General features: G+C 45.6%; 1 protein-coding gene across 4 annotated transcripts in view; it reads right to left on the reverse strand.

Annotated features, from left to right (window-relative positions):
• LOC127568134 (roquin-1-like) overlaps positions 1-23,328 on the reverse strand; it is a 103,003-nt gene that overhangs the window by 16,630 nt on the left and 63,045 nt on the right. For 3 of the 4 annotated variants that reach the window (XM_052011499.1, XM_052011500.1, XM_052011501.1), the window contains 7 exons: positions 22,566-22,766; positions 21,187-21,319; positions 18,751-18,869; positions 13,073-13,185; positions 8,028-8,327; positions 4,618-4,841; positions 623-1,026 (listed from right to left, as the gene is read on the reverse strand). In XM_052011499.1, coding sequence (XP_051867459.1) covers positions 623-1,026; positions 4,618-4,841; positions 8,028-8,327; positions 13,073-13,185; positions 18,751-18,869; positions 21,187-21,319; positions 22,566-22,766 — 1,494 coding nt within the window. The remainder of the gene's footprint in view (positions 1-622; positions 1,027-4,617; positions 4,842-8,027; positions 8,328-13,072; positions 13,186-18,750; positions 18,870-21,186; positions 21,320-22,565; positions 22,767-23,328) is intronic. The other variant, XM_052011502.1, reaches the window with a different exon arrangement.

A 23,328-nucleotide genomic window follows, 5' to 3' on the forward strand; every position in this document is an offset into this window, starting at 1 on the left:
GGACAGGCTATTGGTGATGTTCACTCTTAGGACATCTCAACCTCAGCACCACTGATGTAGACAGTTGCAGGTACACTGCCCCCTTTCATAGAAACATAGAAAAACTACAGCACAATTCAGGCCCTTCGGCCCACAAAGCTGTGCCGAACATGTCCCTACCCTAGAAATTACCAGGCTTACCCATAGCCCTCTATTTTATTCAGCTCCATGTACCTATCTAACAGTCCCTTGAAAGACCCTATCGTATCCGCCTCCACCACCGTTTCCGGCAGCCCATTCCACGCACTCACCACTCTGAGTAAAAAACTTACCCTTGACATCTTTCCTTAAGTCAATGACCAGCTCTTTTGTTTTGCTGACATCTTTCTGTGGCATTTGAATGAAATAATTAATGCCTCCCTGTGTTTGGGTGGAGTTCAGAAGAAATGAAAATGGGGTTATTTCTGCAGTGTGCATTGGACACTGACTGGCTGCAGAGAGAATTCTGACAAGGAAACAGATACCACAAGGTTCACCAAATGATTTCTGACTGTACGGAACAGACTGACAACAGCAGAAATTCCATGAAGATTGCACCGAACACAAGGTGGTAGCAGTCTCAAATACTACCAACGGGACCTACCCTGTATGCAGGCCTGATCTGGCTGGGGTGTGAGCTCATGGTATAGTAGCTTTCAGGAGCATAGCGTTCCCTCGGCTCTGCAATGCAGTTGGTTACTGCAGATGGCACGTCAACTGGTATTGGGCTGTTTCGCATATCCTCCCTCGGGTAAGACTGTGGAGGGTGGTAGATCCGCCGCCCATCGTAATGGGGAGGGTACATTCCTGAAACCGGTTGTGCCAGCTGGTACTGCTGAGGGCTGGAGTACTGAGAGCTTCCCATCCTCTCCTGAATGTAGGATGGGTAATGGTCCTGGTACTGGAGACTGGAAGGAGGCAGAGGGGGTTCTGGTACGTTGCTTGCCCGTCTGTAGTGCGGTAGGTAGGGTGTCACAGATCCGGACGAGTGGTGAGAGTAGTAAAGGTCTGGGGAAAGAAGAACAGATCTCAACAAAATATCACATTTAAAAAGAGCTTGCATCACACATTGTATCTTCATCGTTTTTGATAGTATCAAACACATGAATTAGAAGGATTGCTATTTAATACTGTGGTTACTCTGAATGCAAAATCAACTCCACATTCCTGACTACCCATTACAACCTTTCATCCGCTTGCTTATCAAGAATCCATCCACCTCTCCCTTAAAAAATATTCAACAGAGATCCTCGCCTCATCCACGCTGACAATACCCCTGAGGGTCTTGTATGTTTCAATATCCTCCAATTCAGGCTGCAACCTAATAGAAAGATTCAGGTGGTTTAAATGTAGAGTAACAGACATAGTAAAACTCTGATAAATCCAGTGTCCAACCATTCAGAAATCCTGATGGTTTGGCATCTGGCTCACTGGGATAATATTTGTTGACTCTCTGGGCCCTGGTTCCACACTCCATCCCTCCACTCTCTGAGACCCAGTTCCCACACTCCCTCCCAATAACCCTGGCCTTCACTTTTGTGTTTCCTTCTGCCTTTTGGTTCTCGCTTTTCTTTCAACTAACCAGGGTCCTGTGCTCCCTTTAAACTTATCGGATTCACCAGGAAATTTATTGTAAAACAGTGTAATATCTAAAATTAATAACATCCAAATGTCAAGAAAATTTGCTAATCCAACTCCAGAAGTCTGAGCATGCGGATTATCAGAGTTTTACTGTATGTGGAAGTGTGTTACAAGCTGGAAGCATATCTTGGGGTGTGGATAGTTTACGTACAGAACAACACATACCTAGGGAACACCTACATCTACCAGAGAGAGCACTTAAGGACTTATTTCTCACTGCAAGGACAGTATTTCCAAGTGTCAACTCTCTGCATCAGATGTACAATACCAGCCCAGATTGTGTTGGGAGAGGGAACTTGAACCCAGACCCACTGGTCAGAACTACCAAATTGAGCTGTGAGTGAACCTTGGACTTTGATTTGTACCTTCTTTAACTTTGTCAGTGAATATCTGCTGATTCTCTCTTTATCTAAAGCTTTCCCTTCAGGAAGCCCATTAAAAAAAAACTGACCATTAATGGGAATGAGAGTGTGGTTTATAATCTGGAATCAATTTGGATGCAAAGCCAATTTGATCAGTCTCAATTGGCTTGAAATTAATAATAGGATTGGACAGACACAATATGGACTTAACAAAAGGAAATCGTGCCAGACAAAACTGTTTGCAATTTTTTTGTAGGGATGTACCTGGCAGAATAGAAAAGGGCGAACAAATTGATGTGGTGTACTTGGACTTTCAGTAGAGTTAATAATCAAAATTAGAGAGCATAGCATTGGGGGTAATGTAGAGTTGTGTATTAAGAATTGGTTAAAAAAAGAGTAGGAATAAAAGGGTTGTTTTTGGTTGGTAGGTTGCATTGAATGTGCCGTCAAAGGGAGTGGGGTTGTCTACAATCTACATCAATAATTTGGATGAGGGGACGATGCCTAAACTGGGTGGTAGTGGGGGTTGGAGCTTCAGGCTAATGGGCAAGGATGTGGCAGGTGAAATAAGGAGGAAAAAATGTGAGGTCATCCACAATGGTGAAAAAAAAGAAAAACAGAGTATATTTTGAATGGTGAGAGACTGAAATGTGTTGGTGTTCAGAGAGACCTGGGTGTCCTTGCACTCAAATTATTGAAGGTTAACGTGCAGGTACAGTACATAATTAGGAAGGCAAGCACTGGCCTTTACTGCAAAATGACTCAAGTACACAATTCTCTGGTGAGACTGCGCCTGAAATATTGTGCACATCTGATCTCTCTACCTTAGGAAGGATACACTTGTGACAGAGGGAGTGCAGCAGATTCACCATTAATTCTGGCAGGGGTAGGGAATTGTATAAAAAGGGAATTGTATAAAATTGTATAAGCAGACTGAGCCTACTTAGAAGAGTAAGTGGTGGTTTCACTGAAACATACAAAATACTCACTGGGTTTGACAGGATAAATGTAGGGATGATGTATTCCCTCACTGGAATAACCAGAAAAAGGGTTGTTCCAATATAAGGGGTCAACCATTCAAGGCAGAGATGAGAAGAAATCGTTTTACACTGTCAGTAGCAAATCTTCAGAGTGCACCACCTTAGGGAGCTGTGGTCTCAGTCACTGTATTAAAGAGATCAATGGATTTATAGATAGAGCGTATCAGGGGATATGGGGTTAGTGCAGAGGTTGAGGATCGGCCGTGATTGTTCTGAATGGCAGAGCAGGCGTGATGAGCCAATTGGCTTAGCCATGATCTGAAACAACTCTGTTGCATTGATATACAGAATGCTGCAAATACACTGCAAACTGTAGAAAACGGGAGGTGACATACTGGAATGAGATTGTCCACCGTCAGAATAAACTGGCTGTTCCAAGGGGTGTCTCCCCCCTCATGCACTCCCCAGCCCTTCCCCTCCTGACACTGCTCCCTGAACTCTCTGCTCAAAATGATGCACCATCTGGTGGCCACACTCTGCAACAGGAGAGAGTAACAAGGGTCACACTGAGTAATCGGCAAAGTAATGGAACAGAAGAGACCTTCAACTAATACCCCTCCACCGTCAGTCCCCACAATATTAATCCAGTCATCTGTCACCACCACCCATCTGCCAGACTGACAGGAACACAAGAAGCTTCAGAGAGTAGTGGACTCAGCCCAATACATTTCCAGAAGGCAACATCCATCAGCAAAGATCCCCACCATCCAGGCCATGCCATCTTCTCGCAGCTACTATCAGGCAGGAAGTACAGAAGCCTGAAGTCCCACACCACCAGGTTCAAGAAGAACTACTTTCCCTTCAGCCATTCAGTTCTTGAACCAACCTGCAAAACCCTAATCACTACCTCAGGAAAGTAACACTATGACCACTTTTGCACTACAATGTACTTCGTTATTTTTTGTTCTAATTATGTTCTTTCTTGTATAAATTATGTTTAATTTAAGTTTTCCTTGTGAATGTTGTGTCACAAATTTTATGGGCCTGTGATTTTGCTGCAAGTAAGTTTTTCATTGCACCTGTGCATACATATATTTCTGCATATGACAATAAACTTTGACTTTTAGAACATAGAACATTGCAGCACAATACAGGCCCTTCAGCCCATGACATTGTGCTGACATTTTATCCTGCTCTAAGATCTATCTAACCCTTCCCTCCCACATAGCCCTCCATATTTCTATCATTCATGTGCCTATCTAAGAGTCTATTATATGTCCCTAATGTACTAATTACTTTGAGAATGACCCTGTCCCCTGAATCCACTGATCTTGGTACTAGCGTCTTTGGTCATCTTTAATTACTCTGCTTTCCTTTCCCTACATAAACTCTGGTTTGTAGCTCATCCATACACTGGCACGGCTGCAGTTGTCTGACTAGAGGCATAGCAGTAACTTAGAATGCCTTGTTTGTCTTCTGCACTCTCCCAACACCTGGTGAGTTTGCTTCCCCTTGCTGCCCTCCAATGGTCCTTCTGCAGCTCTGCCTGCTACCACGTCTGTGTTCTGTGGTGTGGGCCTCACAAGGGCTAACTCTTCAACAAGTAGACTGCTTACTTGGCGGATACTGTGGTGGCTCATAGGAAGCAGCTGAGCTCCTCGGGTCCTGGTAGTACACATCAGGTTGCTGGCCAGGGGAGTACATTTGTGATCCCCGTGGTACCATCTGGATCTGCTTGGAGACCGGCATGGGTGGCATCTCGGCACTTATTCGCGGTGGCACGGAGAGGGCACTGATTGGCACCGTACCAAGGGAGCTCTTCTGTGGCAAATCGATCCTGCTGAGATACAGGGAAGGAAAGGATTAGCTTGAAGCAATGTGGGGAGAGCAACAGACACTGGAGAAGGGAAAGAACACAAGAACAGGAGTAGCCCATCCAGTTCCTCGAGCAAGGAGGCTGAGACCAAGTACTTGTGTGACTGTTTGATCAATGGATCCTGGTTAATTGTGCACCTTGCCATCAGGATCTGGCAGAGAGGGAATGGTCACAGACAGCACGTCTTGTGGGGAGTGACAAACAACCTGTTGGAGGAACTCAGCAGGTCGAGCAGCATTTGAAGGGAGAGGAGTTGTTGAGGTTTCTGATGCAGGGGTTGACCCAAAACGTCAACAATTCCTTCCCCATCTCCCTTCCCTCCCTCCACCCACCGATGCTGCTTGACTCGCTGAGTTCCTCCAGCAGGTTGTTTGTTGCTCCAGATTCTAGCATCTGCAGTCTCTTGTGTCTCTGTGTTTCATGGGGAGGTGAGGGGGGCAGGGCTATAGTCCTTTGGAGATATAGGGATGGTTAGCACTGGATCAGAGCGAACATCTGTGGACCTACCACAAACAACTCCCATTGTCTTTAGACAATCCTTGGGGTGGGCTGGGGAGAGGATGACCTATGATTTGGGTTGTAGTTGTATGAGGGGTGGAGGGATTGACAGAGGTATTGCTCTCTCTTGGTGCTGGACTTAGAGGTAATTTTTGATCTCAGTTTGACATTGGCAAGAACCAACATGTGTTGCCCACCACTAGCTGAAAGAAAAAGGAAACAACATTTGCAACTTCAGAAAATCTTAGGAAGTTATTACAGCCAATGAAACACTGCTGAAGTGCAGTTGTTGTCATGTAGGAAACATAGCCCACAGCAAGGAGAAAACCACCAGATACTGTTAGTTGATGAATTAAATATTGACCAGGACACCAGAGAGAATTCCCTTGCTCTTCTAATTAATACCTAAGGGACACACTGCCCTGAAAGGGTGCTGGTGAGGTTTTCCCTCCTACCTGTGCTTTGCTTTTTATATATAGTAGCATCACTCTCAGAAATAATACTTGCTTATCAATGACCGCATTTACTTAATAATTTACTATGGTGGGATTTGACCTTTGGTCACCACCAATCCAGGATCATAGAATTGTACAGCACAGGAACAGGCCCTCTGTCCCAGCTTGTCCACACCGACAATGATGTCTATCTACACTCATCCCATTTGCCTGCATTGGGCCTGTATCCCTCTAAGCCTCTCCTATCCCACTACTGTCCAAGCACCTTGTAATTGTATTTGCTTCCACCACCTACTCTGGCAGCTCGTTCCAGATACCCACCACCCTCAGTGTGGAAAAACTTGCCCCTCAAATCTCCTTCAAATTTCTCTCCTCTCACCTTAAACCTGTGCCCTCTAGAGACAGAACATAGATATGTGCATGGAGAGACTTTGTTCAAGGTGCTGATGGTGGTGCCACTGATACCTGCTGGATTAGGATGGGGTAACAGAAAGAACTTTGGAAGGGTGCAGAGCAGATCGTGCAGAATGAGATCAGAGGTTCAAAGGGTTAAATTATGAGGTCAGGTTGTGCCACAGAACACTCCCCTGCTCTTACAGCAGGGTCAAAGGAGCTGATGGGATGCATAAAGAGAGAACCTATTTCCTCTGGTTGCAAATCAAGAGTCATCACGTTTTAACCTTCTAACAAGGGCTGTCACTTTCACTGAGAAGTGGTGTCTGGAAGCTGGAAGCACCTCTTTGCAGAAGCTGCACTGAGAACCTGGAACCCCCTTTTTGCAAAGAGCTGCAGAAGCGATGAGCCACATAACTATTGGTGAATTTTTGTAAGACACGGGAAGTGGAAGCGATACAGGTGTGTGGAGGGAGAATGGTGCAGCAATGTTCTGACGCAACAGGGAAGTAGGCTGGAGGGGGAGATTTCTTTAATATTTAGTTAATTTACTATTTGGGATGTGGGCACTGCTGGCAAGGCCAGCATTTGTTGCCTATCCATAACAGAGGTGTGGTCATGAGCCAGCTCCTAAAAACCACTGCCAGTGAAGGTGATGGCACTTTCACACACATGCTGCCCACATCCTGCTTGGTGACATCCTGTGTTGTGGGTTTGGAAGGTGCTGTTGCAGCACACTGCAGCCACCACACACTGGTGGTGGAGGGAGGGAACGTTTAGGGTCGTTCTCCACTCCGAGATATTGTTTATGCTTGCTTCAGTCGTCAGGTTGATGAGCCCAACTGACCTTGCCCTGATCTGTTTCTTTTACCTTTTCCCCCTTTTTAAGATTAAAAAAAAGTTAAAGGGTTCAGGTTCTGACAAAAGGGTATTGAACTGAAAAGGTTAATTCCCATTTATTTCTCTAGCCACATATGCTGCCTGACCTGCTGAATACTTCCATATTCTATTTGTTTTAGATGTCCATCCTCTGCTTTTGAATTAAGTGTGGCAGAATTCATCCGTGTTCACATCTCTTGGGATTCAGATAGGTTATTTGAGAGCATTCTTTTCACAGCATTGAGAATGTGATAGGCAGACAGGATTCAAACACTTAAGGGGAGGCTGAACACAAAATGGGGCATGGGAGTGGTTGGGAGCAGGTAATTACGAGTGTGGTGAGACATGTGGAATGTTAAGTCCAGCACAACCAGTTGGACTGGATACTTCTCAGCTTGTCGTAGATTCTGCCTAATACCATAACCATCACAAAACACAAGGTGAGTTTGTAACAGTCAGTACTTAGCCCTCAAATAACACTGAAAACACCATTTGGTGTGTTTGCTGTACACAAATTAGCTTGTTAGATTTCCCACATTATATGACTGGTAACACTTTGACAGTAGTCTGAAGGCTGTTAACGTTTGGGCTGATGGAAGATGTGAAGCAGACTATAAAAATACAAGCTTCTCTTGGTTCTCAATGCTTCCAACACCCCCTGCACTCTGAGTGAAATTGCCAGCATCCAGCTAAAGGCTGTGGGAACTCCTGGTGGAGAGAGCAGGGAATGGGTGAGAGGGTGATCCACTGGGGAACGGGGCCTCTGGATGAAGTGGTCCTGAGCAGCAGACTATTCATGGAATGACTCCTGGAGCTGGCGAGGAGATTCCCACCCACCTGGTGACTGGTGGAGCTGATGGGCTCTTGGGCTTTTATTGGGCCGACGTTAAATGCATCTTACAGTGAAGATAAAGAGTTTCCTTACGAGTCCGGGGGAGATCCCGACACCGATCCTGGTGCACTCATACTCATGTCGCCCATTTTGCCCGGCTTCACGGCAATGTCATAGGCGCAGTCCGTCCCTCGGGATATCAGCTGTGCGATGCTGTTGCTTGCGGCTACCATGCCGTTCTGAATGGACACGGGCTTCGTGCCGGCTTCCAAGGAGCCCTCGTCTGACAAGCTGTTGGATGTGACCGACATCACCCCTCCCACCTTGCTGAGCTGGGTGAGGGATTGGCTGAGGGGCCGTCCAGCTGCTAACCGCTTGTTCCTCATGCGAAATCTGGAAGTGAGAGACATCATCAAGAGGTCAAATGGGTCAGCCTGCGTTGCAACTGGTTTGAGGATTGCTGGTGAGGTACCTGGGACTTGCAGTTGGGGACTGAGATTTTCCTGTGCCTGAAAATTGCCCATTACAGCTGAAATAATCTTGGCTGTGCGGTGCAAGAAAGTGACTGTTACCCCAAAGACTAAGCCACATCTTTTCCTTTGCTACCTTTTGGATGCTTTACAATGGAAGCTGTTGGTTCACTTAAAGTTGAGAGTCTTCCAGCCAGAGGTCGTTGACTACACCAGCAAGGCATTACGTTGCAAGGTTCGATGTGTGTGGTGGGCAAAGGCAGGAGTGCAGGGCAGGACAGTCAGTTCCAGAAGGGTGTGTGATGAAGGCGGCAGGAATACGCCCAACTCGAGTTGGTAAATCAAAGAGGAATTTTGTGTCGGAAGCTGTCACTGGGGAATGTGACGTGGCTACAGACTGCAGCAATTAGACTGGTCTTCAGTGAAATGCCAGTGTGTACTTGTAGGAAACTATGAGCAGTGATTTCATCAGGAACACCCTGAGAACTGTCTGAACTAAGGTACTGGCCTGACCTTCCATTGAACTGACAAACTGCCCAAGTTCATCTGTCCTGACCTGTGCCCCTCCCACCTTAGAAATGACTATGTTCTTGAACTTCAGTTCAGCAGTTTCATGCAAGTGACAGCAAAGAACTTGGTGGACACGCCAGGGAAGCACTTGCCCAACATGAGAGCCGGGAAATCTACAGAAACATGCACTCCTTCTCAGCAGGCAGAGTGCCAGGCTTTTGCACGGTTATAATTGGTAAAAGCCAGGCCTCCCATGCTGGTCCTTGAGCACAAGATCTGTGCCATTGGACCTGATGGGTTGCCAAATGTGCAGCTTTGTCTTGACAGAAAAGCGTGGGAAACATGCCCACCAGGGTACAGAACAGGTTTTCCAGGATGCTGCATGGATGGGAGGGTATGAGTTATAAGGAGAGGACAAACTTGGATTGTTTTCTCTGGAGTGTTGGAAGCTGAGGGGAGACATGATAGAAGTTTACTAAAATTATGAGAGGTATAGATAGGGTAGATAGTCAGAGTCTTTTATCCAGGGTGGAAATGTCAAACGCTAGAGGACATGCATTTAAGGTGAGAGGTGGAAAGTTAAAAGGAGATGTGTGGGGCAAGTTTTTTTTTACACAGAGAGTGGTGGGTGCCTGGAATGCACTGCCAGGGGTGGTGGTGGAGGCAGATGCATTTAAGAGGTTGTTATGATAGACACGTGAATGTGCAGGGAATGGAGGGATATGGATCATGTACAGGCAGAAGAGATTTAGGTTAATTTGGTCTTGTGTTCAGCACAGACATTGTGGGCTGAAGGGCCTGTTCTTGTGCTGTACTCTTCTGTGTTCTTTCTATTAGTGAAAACACCGGTACTCTTGTGAGCAGCCAGGAAGAAACGTCATGGGGACACTTTGTTCCATGTCGTGCAGGCTGTCAGCAGGGATACTCCATGCCCAAGAGGCCACGTGGCCCAATAGAACCACATGCCAGGAGCAGTAGTTGCTGGAGCCCATGGGCACTGCAAGCTGCCAGAGACTGATCGATCATCAGTGGGAATGTAGTACTGGGGGCTGGAGACAGGAAATTGTGCCGTAACCTCCCAAAACACATTCCAGTCCAACCAGAGCAGTGGGCTGAAATATAAAGAAACAAATTCCTGATGCTTATCCTAGCGGATTTCAGCATAGGACACAATAAGGTCTGGAGTCCAAGGAACACACCATCATGAAGGAACCCCCTCAACAGGGCCCTCATGGAACTACAGCAGGGATTATGCAATTGCATTTTTGCTGCAATGTCACATTCTGGAATCAGAACATTTTGTTTACTGTTTCCGGAAGGGGAGTGGATTGGTCAGGACACTGAACTACATCCCAGGGATAGTGTTCCAGTACAACTATGACGAAATATGAAATCAAATCAAAAACCTTGGCAATTATTAGGACTGGCACAAAGGATGGTTACATACACCCAATAATTTGCTAATGTCTTTCAGGAGAGGGATGCTGCATTCCCGTGGGGTGTTTGTGACTCTAGTCATACATAATATTGGTGATTTATATCACCTCAGTGTCACTAGGGCTGTTAGCTAGGGTTAGGGTTCATCCGACAAAATCTGCAAATTACCTATCACCATACAAACACCTGCAGTATCTCTTGACATTATTCCATCTATTGTTCCAGGTGCAGCACAGCAGGGTAAAACTTCCTTCACTCCATCCCACCGACAGTCCCAGGAGAGCTGTAACACAGGGTTTGGGTTGCAACAGTGGTCTGTAAAACATCTCTGCTGGCTGTGGGGTCTAAACAAGACATGAAGTTTCAATGCGAGATTCCCCATTCCCTGTTCTGGGGTAGTCCAGGCGTTGCAAGTCTCACTCAGGGATGTGGGATTTCAGGTTCACGGCTCATCCAGAGTAGGAGAATGGTGGACTGTTCTGTGGAATACAGACAGGGTTTGGTGTCTGCAACCTCTCTAGACTTTGTTATTAGCACTGCCTGGATAAATGTGGACCCAGTCTGGGCCAGTGGGAGATGGGGCCTCCCTTGTAACCTGTGCTGGGCTGTGTTCTGTTGCAGGTGTGGTGCCCAGTAGTGCAATTGTAACAATACCTCACCATTTCTAATCTCTAACCCCTTGCAAAAGCCATTTGCCTTCCTACTTGCTGCTCCTGTTTGATAACTTTTTTATGATTTATGCACAAGAACACCCAGCTCCCTCTGTACTCCACTCATTTGGATTCCTCTTGCTGAAGTGTGTGACCTCGTACTTTCCCCACATTAAACTCCATTTGCCAAGTTTTCACCCAATTCACTCAACCTATCTATATTCTATTGCAGAGTCTAATATCCTCAGCATGTTCTTGTCTGGACGTCTCAACCTCAAACATCGACTGTCCATTTCCCTCCACAGATGCTGCCTGACCTGCTGAGTTCCTCCAGCAGTTTGTTTGTTTTCCAGATTCCAGCATCTGCAGGCTCTTGTACCTCCAGTGTAAGTAGCCACTCTACCTACCTCTGAAACATCTTCATAACTTTAAGCATCTTAATAAATTCAATCTTGGTCTTTTACATTCAATCACATTTTAACATAGTTTTTGCAAGCTGTCTTTAAAACTCTTTCCATAAGACCATAAGATATCGGAGCAGAATTAGGCCATTTGGCCCAACGAGTCTGCTCTGCCATTCAATCACTGCTAGTATTTTTTTCTCAATCCCATTCTCCTACCTTCTCCCCATAACCGTTAATGCCCATACCAATCCAGAACCTAAGGCAGAAACTCTGCCTTAAATATTCCCAATGACTTGGCCTCCACAGACCTCTGTGGATATTTCACTAATATCAGTCTGGTGGATCTGGGCTGCACCCGTCTGCATGGACAACATGCCCAGAGCTGAACACAAGTGCTTTGGATGGGGGTTGACCAAGTTTCTTCACAACCCACCCTGACAGTCCTGTCTTGGTTTCTCTGTGAGGCATCTGTGCAAGCAACATCCAGAGGAACCTTCCTTCTCATCATTCTGTGCTTCACCAGCACATGCAAGTCTAACCAGCCAGATCTTCCGCATGCTTTCTTAACATTGCTAGAGATCGGTAAAGGAGTCTTCCTCCTAACCATTGGGCCACCTTGCAACTAGTCTGCACTGGTCTGTCCCATATTTCACCACTGCAAACAACACAAGGCTGCTTTGACAGCTGTGTGGAGCCTCTTCCATGGCAATGGGCTGATAGAATTTTCACTGAATGTCACATTTTTATCCCTTCCATTCCCAAGTCTTGCTGAATCTTGTTTACCTGCCTATGTTAAGTGGTTAGAAAGAGAATAGGTAGTTGATGACAGAGACAGTTGCAGTCACAATGTCAGAATTAGGGTCAGTGTCCCTGTACCGCAAGAACACAAAACAGCACAGCACAGGTACAGGACCTTCACCCACAATGTCTGTGCTGACCATGATGCCAACCCAAACTAATCCTATCAGCCTGCACACAGTCTATATCCCTCCATTCCTTTCCTGTTCATGTGCCTAAATGCCTCTTAAACATTGCTATCATATCTGCTTCCACCACTACCCCGACAGTGCTTTCCAGGCACCTACCACTCTCTGTGAAAAAAACTTGTCTTGCACTTCTTTAAACTTTCCCTCTCTCACCTTAAAGCTATGCCCTCTAGTATTTGACATTTCCACCCTGGGAAACACATGGCTCTTATTCCTCAATGACAAGCTGTCGTTGCTGCAGAACATTTAGTTGAGGTAGGTTTGGGTGGGTGATTACCCCCACAGGAGGACAGAATGCCCATGTGGACACTTAGATATGGCAGCACCCACAAACTGGGGCTAGCAAGAGACAAAATGTAGTAATGAAATGAGGGCATGATCACTGGCATGGATGTAGGAATGGGGAAGTGGTGTGACTGCTACCACGAGGGAAGGATAAAAAGCAGAGACTAGCTGTTGAATAAAATGTGTGAGTGATAATTTGTGCACACTTACACTGAAGGAATAATACACCTTTTCCGAAAAAGGGGGACGTCAAGTTTCCCATCAAGACAGTGCAGCTTTGGGCTGTTGTTCAGGGACAGTCAGGCTGCATCAAAGACAAACCTCCACAGTGAAGCCACACAATCACAGTACGCCAGTGTGTAGCAGTTACAACCCAGCAACTGGAACGCCACTTACTTTTCGAGTTCATCCTGGGAGTGGGCGAAGGTGCAGCTTGCTCCTCGAGGGCAGCCTCCCCGCTGCCTCAGGTCTCGGCACATACTCGTTTTGTACTTGCTGCTTTGTGCTGACTGTATTGTAAAGAAAGAAAGAGACATGATATAGAAGTACACACTGGCTGGGCATCCTTTCCCAGCTCCACCCAGGGAACTTGGTTGAAGTGACAGCCATCGAACTCCTTGCAGTGACCCTCTGGTTAAATACGCCGTCAGATGTGGTAATGACCCTTCTGTCACCCACTGTGCCATCACTGATCTGAACGCCATAGGGCTTGGGAGGGCTACAAAGAATCAAAGCAGCCAAAGCACCCCTCATCACTACTCTCTGCAGGATCCTGCTGTATAGCACGAGCCTGCACCTTGTGAGAAATTTGTCCGGGAATTTTCAAGTAGCTGACCAGCACTCACAATCTAGATTCACGCAGACTTGAATGTGATACTTGGTAGGACTGCTGGTATCTGTGGGTCCAAGTACCAACACTATAACAGTCATGGTGCTATCACCTCTTCTAGTCAAGGCTGACATTAGTGCAGTTTAAGCCACATTTTGGACCAAGGTCGGGTCAGCATTCATGAGTCTCCTGGAACCATTTTGAAGAAAGAAAGGAAATCCTCCCTGACCTCATGACTGATATTTCTCCCTAGCTGCAACAACTGATATTATAACAGTGCCTGCACTTCTCAAAGTACTTCATTGTGAAGTACTTTGGGGTGCCCTCAGAATTTGATTAGAGGATCTATTTCCTTTAGCAAGGTCAACAATCAAGGGGCCATAGAGCCAAGGTAAAAGATATGTATTGGAGGGAGTTAGGAATGTTGGGGTCATAGAGCCATACAGCATAGAAACAGGCCTTTTGGCCTATCCTGTGCATGCTGACCAAATACTCAAGCTACACTAATCACATTTACTGGCAACTGGCCAATAGCCTTCTATACTTTGGCGATTCAAGGATTTGTCTAGATATTTAAATGTGTGAGAGTCTCTGCCTCCACTACCCTCTCAGGCAGGGCATTCCAAGCTCCAACCACACTCTGGCTGAAAAAATTCTTCCTCAGTTCCCCTCGAAACTCCTACTCCTCACCTTAAACCTATGCCCTCTGGTTTCAGACATCTCTGCTATGGGGAAAAGTTTACTACTGTCTACTCTATGCCCCTCGTAATTTTATATACCTCTGTCAGCCCCCAACCCCACCCACCTCCGCTCAAAAGAAGCAATCCCAGGCTATTCAGTCTCTCCTCATAACTAAAACACTCCACCGCAGGCAACATCCTGGTGAACCTCCTCTGCATCCTCTCTAGAGCAATCTCATGCTTTCAATACTATGGCAACCAAATCTTCCCAAAGTGTTCCAGATGTGCCTCACCAGTGGTTTATAAAGCTTCACGATAACTGGTCCTATAGTCTGGCATCCTGTACGCCTTCTTCGCCACCCTGTGGTACCACCTTCAGGGCTCCTTGGATTAGTAAACCAAGGTCTCTCTGTTCTGTAATAATCCCTAGGGCCCTACCATTCATTGTGCATACTCTACCCTTGATGACTCAAAATGCATCACTTTGCACTTCTCAGGATTAAATTCCATCTGCCATTGCTCTGCTCAATTTATAGGCTGATCAATATCATGCTGTATCCTGAGACTACTCTCCTCATTAATCTGCAACTCCACTAATTTTTGTGTCACCTGCAAATTTATTGATCATAGATAGGGTAGGCAGCCAGTCATAGATAGACGGCCAGTATCTTTCTCCCGGGATAGAAATGTCATGTAGTAGAGGGCATATATTTAAAGTGAGAGGGGCAAAGTACAAAGGAGATGTGTGAGACAATTTTTTTTTACATAGAGAGTGGTGGGGGCCTGGAATGCGCTGCTGGGGGTGGTGGTGGAGGCAGACAGCACAGGAGCGTTTAAGAGACTCTTAGACAGGCACATGAATATGCAGAGAAAGGAGGGATATGGTCAACGTGCGGGGAAGAGGGATTAGATTAATGAGTTATTGGTTTAATTAGTTCGGCACAACATCGTGGGCCAAAGGGCCAGTCCTGTGCTGTACTGTTGTATGTTCCATACCTCCTACATTAACATTTGAGTCATCAATGTATATAACAAACAGCAAGGGTTCCTGCACTGATCACTGTAGTACACTACAGGTCACAGGCTTCTGACCACAAAAACAACCTTCTACCATCACCCTCGGTCTCCTAGTACCAACACAAATTTTAGAACAAATTTTCCTTGGATTCCATGGGCTCTGCACTTTTGTACAAGCCTTCCATATAGGGCCTTGTCAAATACCTTACTAAAGTCCATGTAGACCACTTCAACCACATTGCCCTCATTTATCTTTGTCCTCATTTTTGAAAAATTCAAATTAGTCAGGCAAGATTTCCCACCAAAGCCGAGCTGACAACGCCTACCTTTTTCCAGAGTAGATTGATGTTGTCCATCAGAAATTTTTTTCCAATAACTTTCCTACCACTAACATTGAACTCACTGACTGTCTTATTCCTGCTAACCTTCCTGAAGAAACAAACCAAATTTTCTATCCTCCGGTCTTCTGGCACCTCACCTGTGGGCAGCAATGATTTAAAAATCTTTGCAGGGGCTGCAGCTGCCTCCTCTCTTGCCTCCCCTAGCAGCCTGGAATATATCTCATCAGGCCTTGGGGATTCATTCACCTTTATGTCTGCTAAGACATTTCATACATTCACCTTTTAATGATAATATGCTCTGGAATATCACTACATCACTCCCCATAATATCCAGCTACAATGTCTTTTTCCTTACTGAATATGGAAGAAAAATATTCATGTTAGGCCTCACCCACTTCCCCTAGCTCCACTGACAGATTGCTACTTTGATCCCAATGGACCCCACGGTTCTCCTGGCTAACCTCTTGCTCTCAATATATTTATACAATGTCTGGGCTTTTCTTTAATCTAATATGACATTTTGTAGCTCCAGTTTGCCCTAATTTCTTTCTTAAGTATCCCTCTACACTCTCTATGTCTCCACTCACCCCCACCCCCCGTTTTCAGTCTCTATACCTGCCAAATGCTTCCTTTTTTTAAAATCAAATCCTCAATGTCCCTTGACATCCAGGGTTCCCTGGACTTACCTTCCTCACCCTTCACCCTTATGAGAACATGTTGGCCTGAACTCATCATTTCACTTTTAAGTGACACCCCCCACCCCCCGCTGCTTGTTGGATGTAGATTTACCTGGAAGTAACTGCTCCCCGTCTACCTTTGCCAGTTCAGGAACTCCTTGCCTGGAAGGCTGGTGGTGGCAGAAACTCTCAACACATTTATATAGTGCCTGCATGAGCACTTAACATGCTGTAATTTACAAGGCTACGGAAGAGCCGGGAAGTGGAATTAGCTTCAATAGTTCTTCAGCTGACATGAACCCCATTTGCTAACTGACCATCTGTGTGCCATGAGTTTCCATGATTCTGTGATCTGAAGGGTGCTGCAGAATGCAGCAAGTCAGTGTCCCGAGTCAAGAACAATCACCACAGATTAGGATTGTCTTTGATTCTAAAATGTTAAATCTAACTCATGGTAGTGTGTAAATGGAATGCATTTTTCATAGAACCTCAGTGCAATTTAATTGCTGGGAACTTCACCAGGATGTTGTCTGGATTAAAGAGCATTAGCTATAAGGAGAGGTTGGACAAACTTAGATTGTTTTCACTGGAGCGTCGGAGGCTGAGGAGCAACTTGATAGAAGTATCTATAATCATGAGAGGCGTAGAGTAGATAGTCAGAGTCTTTTTCCCAAGGTGGAAATATCAAATACTAGGTGGAATAGCTTTAAGGTGAGAGGGGGAAAGTTTAAAGGAGGTGGGTGGGGCATTTTCTGTTAAAAACACAGAGTGGTGGGTGCCTGGAACAGGCTGCCAGGGGTGGTGGCGGAAGCAGAAATGATAGTGGGGTTAAAGAGGCATTTAGGCAGACGTATGAAGAGGCAGGGAATGGAGGGACATATACCATGTGCAGGCAGATGGGATCAGTTTAATTTGGTATTGTGGTCGGCACGGACAACACGGGCTGAAGGGCCTGTTCCTGCGCTGCACTGTTCTATGGTCTAACTTTCTACATTACGACAGTGTCCACACTTCAGAGTATGTCAGGGGATGCGAGGGCAGTGCAGGCAATTGGCACTAGGTGGAAGATTAGCCTGGCAGAGCAGGCTTGAAGGGCCAGATAGCTTACTCCTGCTCCTAGTTCTCATGATCTTACTGCATTGGCTTAATTGCTTTGGGACGTCCTGGAAGTCTTTCTATTGTAGCAATATATCATTGGCCAATCAATTACGGACTCCACTTTATTCCAGTTTGTTTCCAATCTCACTGCATCACTGTGAGGAGGTAGTGAGTGGAATGCAGATGAGACAAACACACAACACCAAGATGAACAGAGAGGTCAAGACAAGTACGTGTCTTGACAGAGAAATCACAGTCTGTGTGCCACTGTTGTAATGCAGGTATTTGGACACAGCAAGGCCAGATCAGCAGCAATCTGGTAACAATCAGATAAATTGGTTTAGGTGCTCTTGTTGCGGGATAAGTATCGGCCAGGACATTAGAGAGAGTCTGAGGGGACAGTTTGGGCCTTAACGTTCCATCTGAGAAACAACACTTCTGACAGTGCTGCACTCCATCAGTACATACAGTACACGTGTGAATACATGGATACGTTATGGTAGGTTGTGCAGACGTGGGGGAAGTTAGGTACACCCATGGCGATGTTGTGTGTGCGTGGGGTATAAGCACATGTGCATGTACAGGTATGTGGGCATGTTCAAGACCGAGTACTATGCAGCAGGGTGTGCACATGTAGGGTGTGTATGCTCATATTTTGTATCTACGGGGTGTGTCTGTATTTGTGGTGCGTATGTGTGTGTGTGGCCTTTAGCATGTGCATGTGACATGTGCTCACATCTTTTGGGGCGTGTCTATGATTGTGTCATTTGTATAGGAATGCTTGAACCTTCCAATTCAAAGACTGAGTGCTACTGACTGCACCCCACTAACCAGGTAAACGATCGGGAGAGCTATCTCAGATCAGAAAGGCCAAGCGTTCTGTTTTAACGTGAAGCACGAGGTCAGAAGCAGCTCTTTAGTTACAGGAAGGTTCTGATCCAATACAATGCAAAAACAAAGAAAATATCATGGTTCATCCCACAAGTGGCAGACAGCGCTCACAGAACTTACAACTAGGGGCCCCCACTCGGGCCATCATGTCTGTGCTAGTTGAGAAAGAGCTACACAGCCTGATCCCATCTTCCAGCACAGGGTCTGCAGCCATGCAGGTCACGTCTCCTCAAGTACACGCCCATGTACTGCATTAATCTGACAAGTGTTTCTACCTCCACCACCATTTCAGTGAGTTCCAGACCCCACACATCTGGGTGGAAACATATCTTCTATTCCATCTCATCCTTCTATTAATTACCCATGGTTTTTGACTCCTCTGCTATTATGAACACCACTGCCTCCCTGCTCTAAATCATAACCTATCCAATCATTGCCCCACAGCCACATCTTCCCACTCCTGGCAACATCCTTGTAAATCTGCAGCCCTTCCAGTGAAATCACACGCCTCCTGTAATGTGCTGGCCGCAGCCCCAATTACCTGCTGCTGGTCTGTTCCTTTCTTGCTATGGTTCTGTATAAAATCCACCAGTCCATGCACGACGGTCTTTACAGCCACCAGCCCGAATTCCAGCTGCTCCCATGTTGGAGGAGGGGCATCTGGAGAGAAGTTCAGCAAACACATAGGTTAGACAAGGAGAGAAAAGCAGCTTGTGGCACAGGGGAATCCGCATGGCACAGCAGATCAAGCCCACTCTCGGAGGAACCCTGACAGGGTTACAGAAGTCTGACCCTGGGGAACCCTCTCAGGGTGAACTTGAGGATATTCACTGCTGGTTAATCAGTTTGACATGAACTCAAAAGCAATGCAGAAAGCTCTTCAAAATTTAGGAGAGTCAACAGAGTAAGGCACTGCCAGTCATTTAGCTAATGCCAGAATCGCATTTGAAGTTATCCACCTTGTAATATTTTGTGGCCGTTTTCACTGTCCATCACTCTCTTCCTTACAGAGCTGACAAATTGGCTTCCCCCCATCCTGCTGATATGATTTAATCTTTTTAAAAGTTAAAATGGCGACTCAGTCCAGAGGTAGCCACAGATCTGAGCCCAGCTGAGTCTGGGAGGGTTAGTGGGCAGTGAATTCTATCGCTTAAGGACTGAGAATGGAAAAGTAAGCAGGACCCAGAGACCAGAGGACTGAGTTACTGCTGGCAAATCCACAAGCAGATACACAGGCTTGCATTCATTGGGCATCTTCAAACCTTGTCGCATGACTGTGGGTACTTCGCAGGAATAGTTATCAAGCAAAAGTTAATACTAAACTGGCAGACATTTAAGCTTTGGTGGGCAAAACCGATCAAGAACACAGGGGGTGTCTGAAGGGAGTAGTTGGCGAGCTCAGGAGGTTTAGAGGGGATAAGGTAAAGGCTTGTCTATGTATGCAGCCAACTCACTGCCCCAGAAAGCAGCAATATGCCTCTCATTTAGGGGTTCAGATGGAAATATCTCATGGCTATGACCAGCAGCTCTCCAACAACACACCTGGCCAGGTTTTGGAATGTCGCATCATGAGCATTTGAGATCTGAGATTTTCATCAATTCTAATGAAGATGATGGCTTTTGTCTCCTAAGCTCTGGAATTCCCTTCCTGCTACACTCTGCCTCTCTCACCTTTCAGGCTTTCTTTAAAACACACCTCTAGGACCCTTCTGGTCCTAATAACATGTTAATCAAAAAAAATTGCAGGGGCTGGAAATCTGAAATAGAATCAGAAAATGCTTGGCAGGTCAAGCTGCATCAGTGGGAAGAGAAACAGGGTCAATGTTTCAGGGTGGAGACCTGTCGTCAGAACCGAGAAAGAGTGAAAACAAGTTGGTTTCAGTTGTGGAGAAGGTGTGGGAGGGGTGGGTAGAACAAAGGGAATATCTCTGATAGGGTGAGACCAAATGAATAATGTAATAAATGAATACATTAGAGGCAGATTCGCTCCTTTGCCAATGTTGCTAATAGCAGGCCTATGGGATGTACTCAGAAGACTGAGTTATACTAGTAGACAGAGAAAAACTGAGCCAAAATCATCATTTATTGTGTGCAATTCTGGTCGCTCCATTACAGGAAGGATTTGGAGGCTTTGGAGAGGGTGAAGAAGAGGTTCACCAGGATGCAGCCTGGATTAGACAGTATTAGCTACAAAGAGAGATTGGTCAAACTTGGATTGTTTTTGACGTTCCGTGTGGAGGCTGAGGGGAGACCTGATAGAAGTTTATAAAATTATAAGAGGCATAGATGGGGCAGAATCTTTTTCCACGATAGATAAGTAAAATACTAGAGGGCATGCATTTAAGATGAGAAGGGGAAAGTTTTTTTTTTAAAAACAGAGTGATAGGTGCTTGGAATGGGCTACCAGGGGTGGTGTTGGAAGCACATACAATAGTGATATTTAAGAGGCACTTAGACAGGCACATGAATATGCAGGGAAAGGAGGGATATAGACATGCAGGCAGAAGTGATTAGTTTAATTCGGCAGCGTTGACAGACATGGTGAGTTGAAGGGCCTGTTCCCTTGCTACGTTCTTTGATGACAGGGAGAAATAGGTGAGCGAGTTATCTGAAGTTGGAGAATTCGATATCAAGACTGGACGGCGACAATGGCCTTTGTTCCATCTGTTCCTCCTCCACCATCTATGCTACTGAAACAAACTTGTTTACTCCCTTTTTTGGTTCTGACGAAGCATTAACTGTTTCTCCTTCCACAGACAATGCCTGACCTGTTGCATGCTTCAGCATTTTCTTTCTATATTTCTAATATCAAGTAACATGGTTTGATGTCAGATTTTGTTTGTTAGCACCCCTGTGAAGCACCTTGGGATGTTTTATTCTATTAAAAGTGAAATGCAAACAGTTGACGTGAATTTGTGTGTTTTGCTGTCTCGCCTGACTCAGAGCTGACTTGTGTGAGGTGGAACAGTGTTTGTACCTGGGCTGGGGTCAATGTTGGCTAGTAGTTCCAGGTGTGGCCTAAGCCGGTTCAGATTGGCAGGATCCCCAGTTCGTTGCAGGGCGATCGTCAGCTCCTGAACACTCTGTGCAAAGGAGGCTGGTGTCTGCAGCTGAGAAACAATGATATAAACAGTTACAACTGACCTTTGCAAAGTCCCCAAACCCTTACTCCATCTAGCTAATCACAACATCACAAAACATCCAGGGGAAAAGATTCAAGTCAAGCTTGAAGAAACTGGTCTGCAGAGAGGTGGGAGTCATTGGAGTAAAGCACGACTACACAAAGTCACAATTCCAGAAGGCCCTTTGCCTTTCAACTAATGCATTTCCACAATCATGGACTATCTGCAGGTATCAGTTTTAGGAAAAATATGTCCACAAGACTCAAAGGTAAAATTATAATGCACGTGATTCAGTCATAACCAACGTCATTCCACATGGCATTCAATGGATTTGATACAAAGTACTCACACATGCCATCACATCTCAAAGACCTTCAGTCTCAGTTACATTCCATTAAAGCAGCTTATCAATACAACATTAACAACAGCAACTCCATTCCACATATCTATCAGTGATATGGAATGTCCTGCATTCATAGCAGACTATTTGCACACAATTTCTTCCCTCTCTCCTATCATGGACAAACCCCACGTGCACACGACTCTTTCAGATACTCCAGGAACCCATTTAACCTCCATCTATACCCCAATCCATCTTCACATATTCAACAATTACGTCACCAGCTCTTGTGCATACTCACTGGTCATGACTACTAACACTATGTGCTCTGCACCACAAAATGGATTTCTATTGCTCATTTAATCTCCTAATGAAATTTCTAGGTACATTTTTGCCTGTCATATCATCCTATATCTTCACTACTGAATCTTCAGGGCAAGATCTGTGGTATTTGATCCCATTTATCTTTAAACTCTGGTGCAGCAAAACCATGGAGGAAGTTATGCATGTAAACATGACAGGGCTCTCTGTGTACATTGTCAAAGAGCAAGGGCTAGGTTCAAATAATTAAATTGACCTGTGCAATAGATGGTAAATATCCCATGACACAACTTAAAAAGAGCTGAACCCAGTTTTACTCCATCAATCAGTGTCTTAAGGGAGTTCAGCCACTCACTCCTCTTTGGGACAAATGCCAACCACCTATGCACAACTTGGTTCTGGTCCAGCCAAATAACAGAGCTCAATGCAGGCCACAGTAACATGCAAGGCAGTCTGTGCTGTTTCAAAGAAACTGTTGAAATAAAAACTAATTTTATTCTCTGCAAAGACAGAGTGGGACAGTAGATTGCTAAGAGTTTGCCCCCAAATCCATCTTGTAAAAACTCGGCATACCTTGTCAATAATAGACTGCATGTGGGACTTGTGTGACAGATCTCCATAAAGGAGTGAGGACCATTGGTCCGGAGCGATGCGAAGCCCTGCCTCCATGGCAATCTGCACAATCTGAGAGTCATGTTCCCGTCGCAGTGCCTCGTAGGTCCGGAACTCCTCCTTCAGCTGCATAAGAGATGAATCTTCATCTCTCTTTGTGACCTGCAATGGTGAGCAGATCATCAACACAAAGCCAGAAACGGTGAGGCCACCTGGCCTAGTGAGGCCATTAAGCACAGACGCAGTAAAAGCAAATAATAATTAAACACAGCCACAGTAACAGTTAATAGCCAGTAAACATTCCCACTGTAACAGTGACTGAACATTCAATACTACATCAATATCAGTGAATAACCACTGAACTGGTTCAGTAACATGGCTGAAGCATTAAACATGCCCCCAGTCATTGACTTCAGGAAGGGGGGCAGTGCACATGCTCCTGTTTACATCAACAGTGCTGAGGTTGAGAAGGCTGAGAGCTTCAAGATGCTAGGAGTGAACATCACCAATAGCGTGTCCTGGTCCAATCACGTAAATGCCATGGCCAAGAAAGCTCACCAGCACCTCTACTTTCTCAGGAGGCTGAAGAAATTTGGCATGTCCCCCTTTGACTCTCACAATTTTTATTGATGCACCATAGAAAGCATCCTATCCAGACGAATCACAGGTTGGTATGGCAACTGCTCTGCCCAAGACTGCCAAAAACTGTAGAAAGTTGTGGACA

Source organism: Pristis pectinata, chromosome 3, assembly GCF_009764475.1.
Source record: "Pristis pectinata isolate sPriPec2 chromosome 3, sPriPec2.1.pri, whole genome shotgun sequence".
Classification (NCBI taxonomy): Eukaryota; Metazoa; Chordata; class Chondrichthyes; order Rhinopristiformes; family Pristidae; genus Pristis; species Pristis pectinata.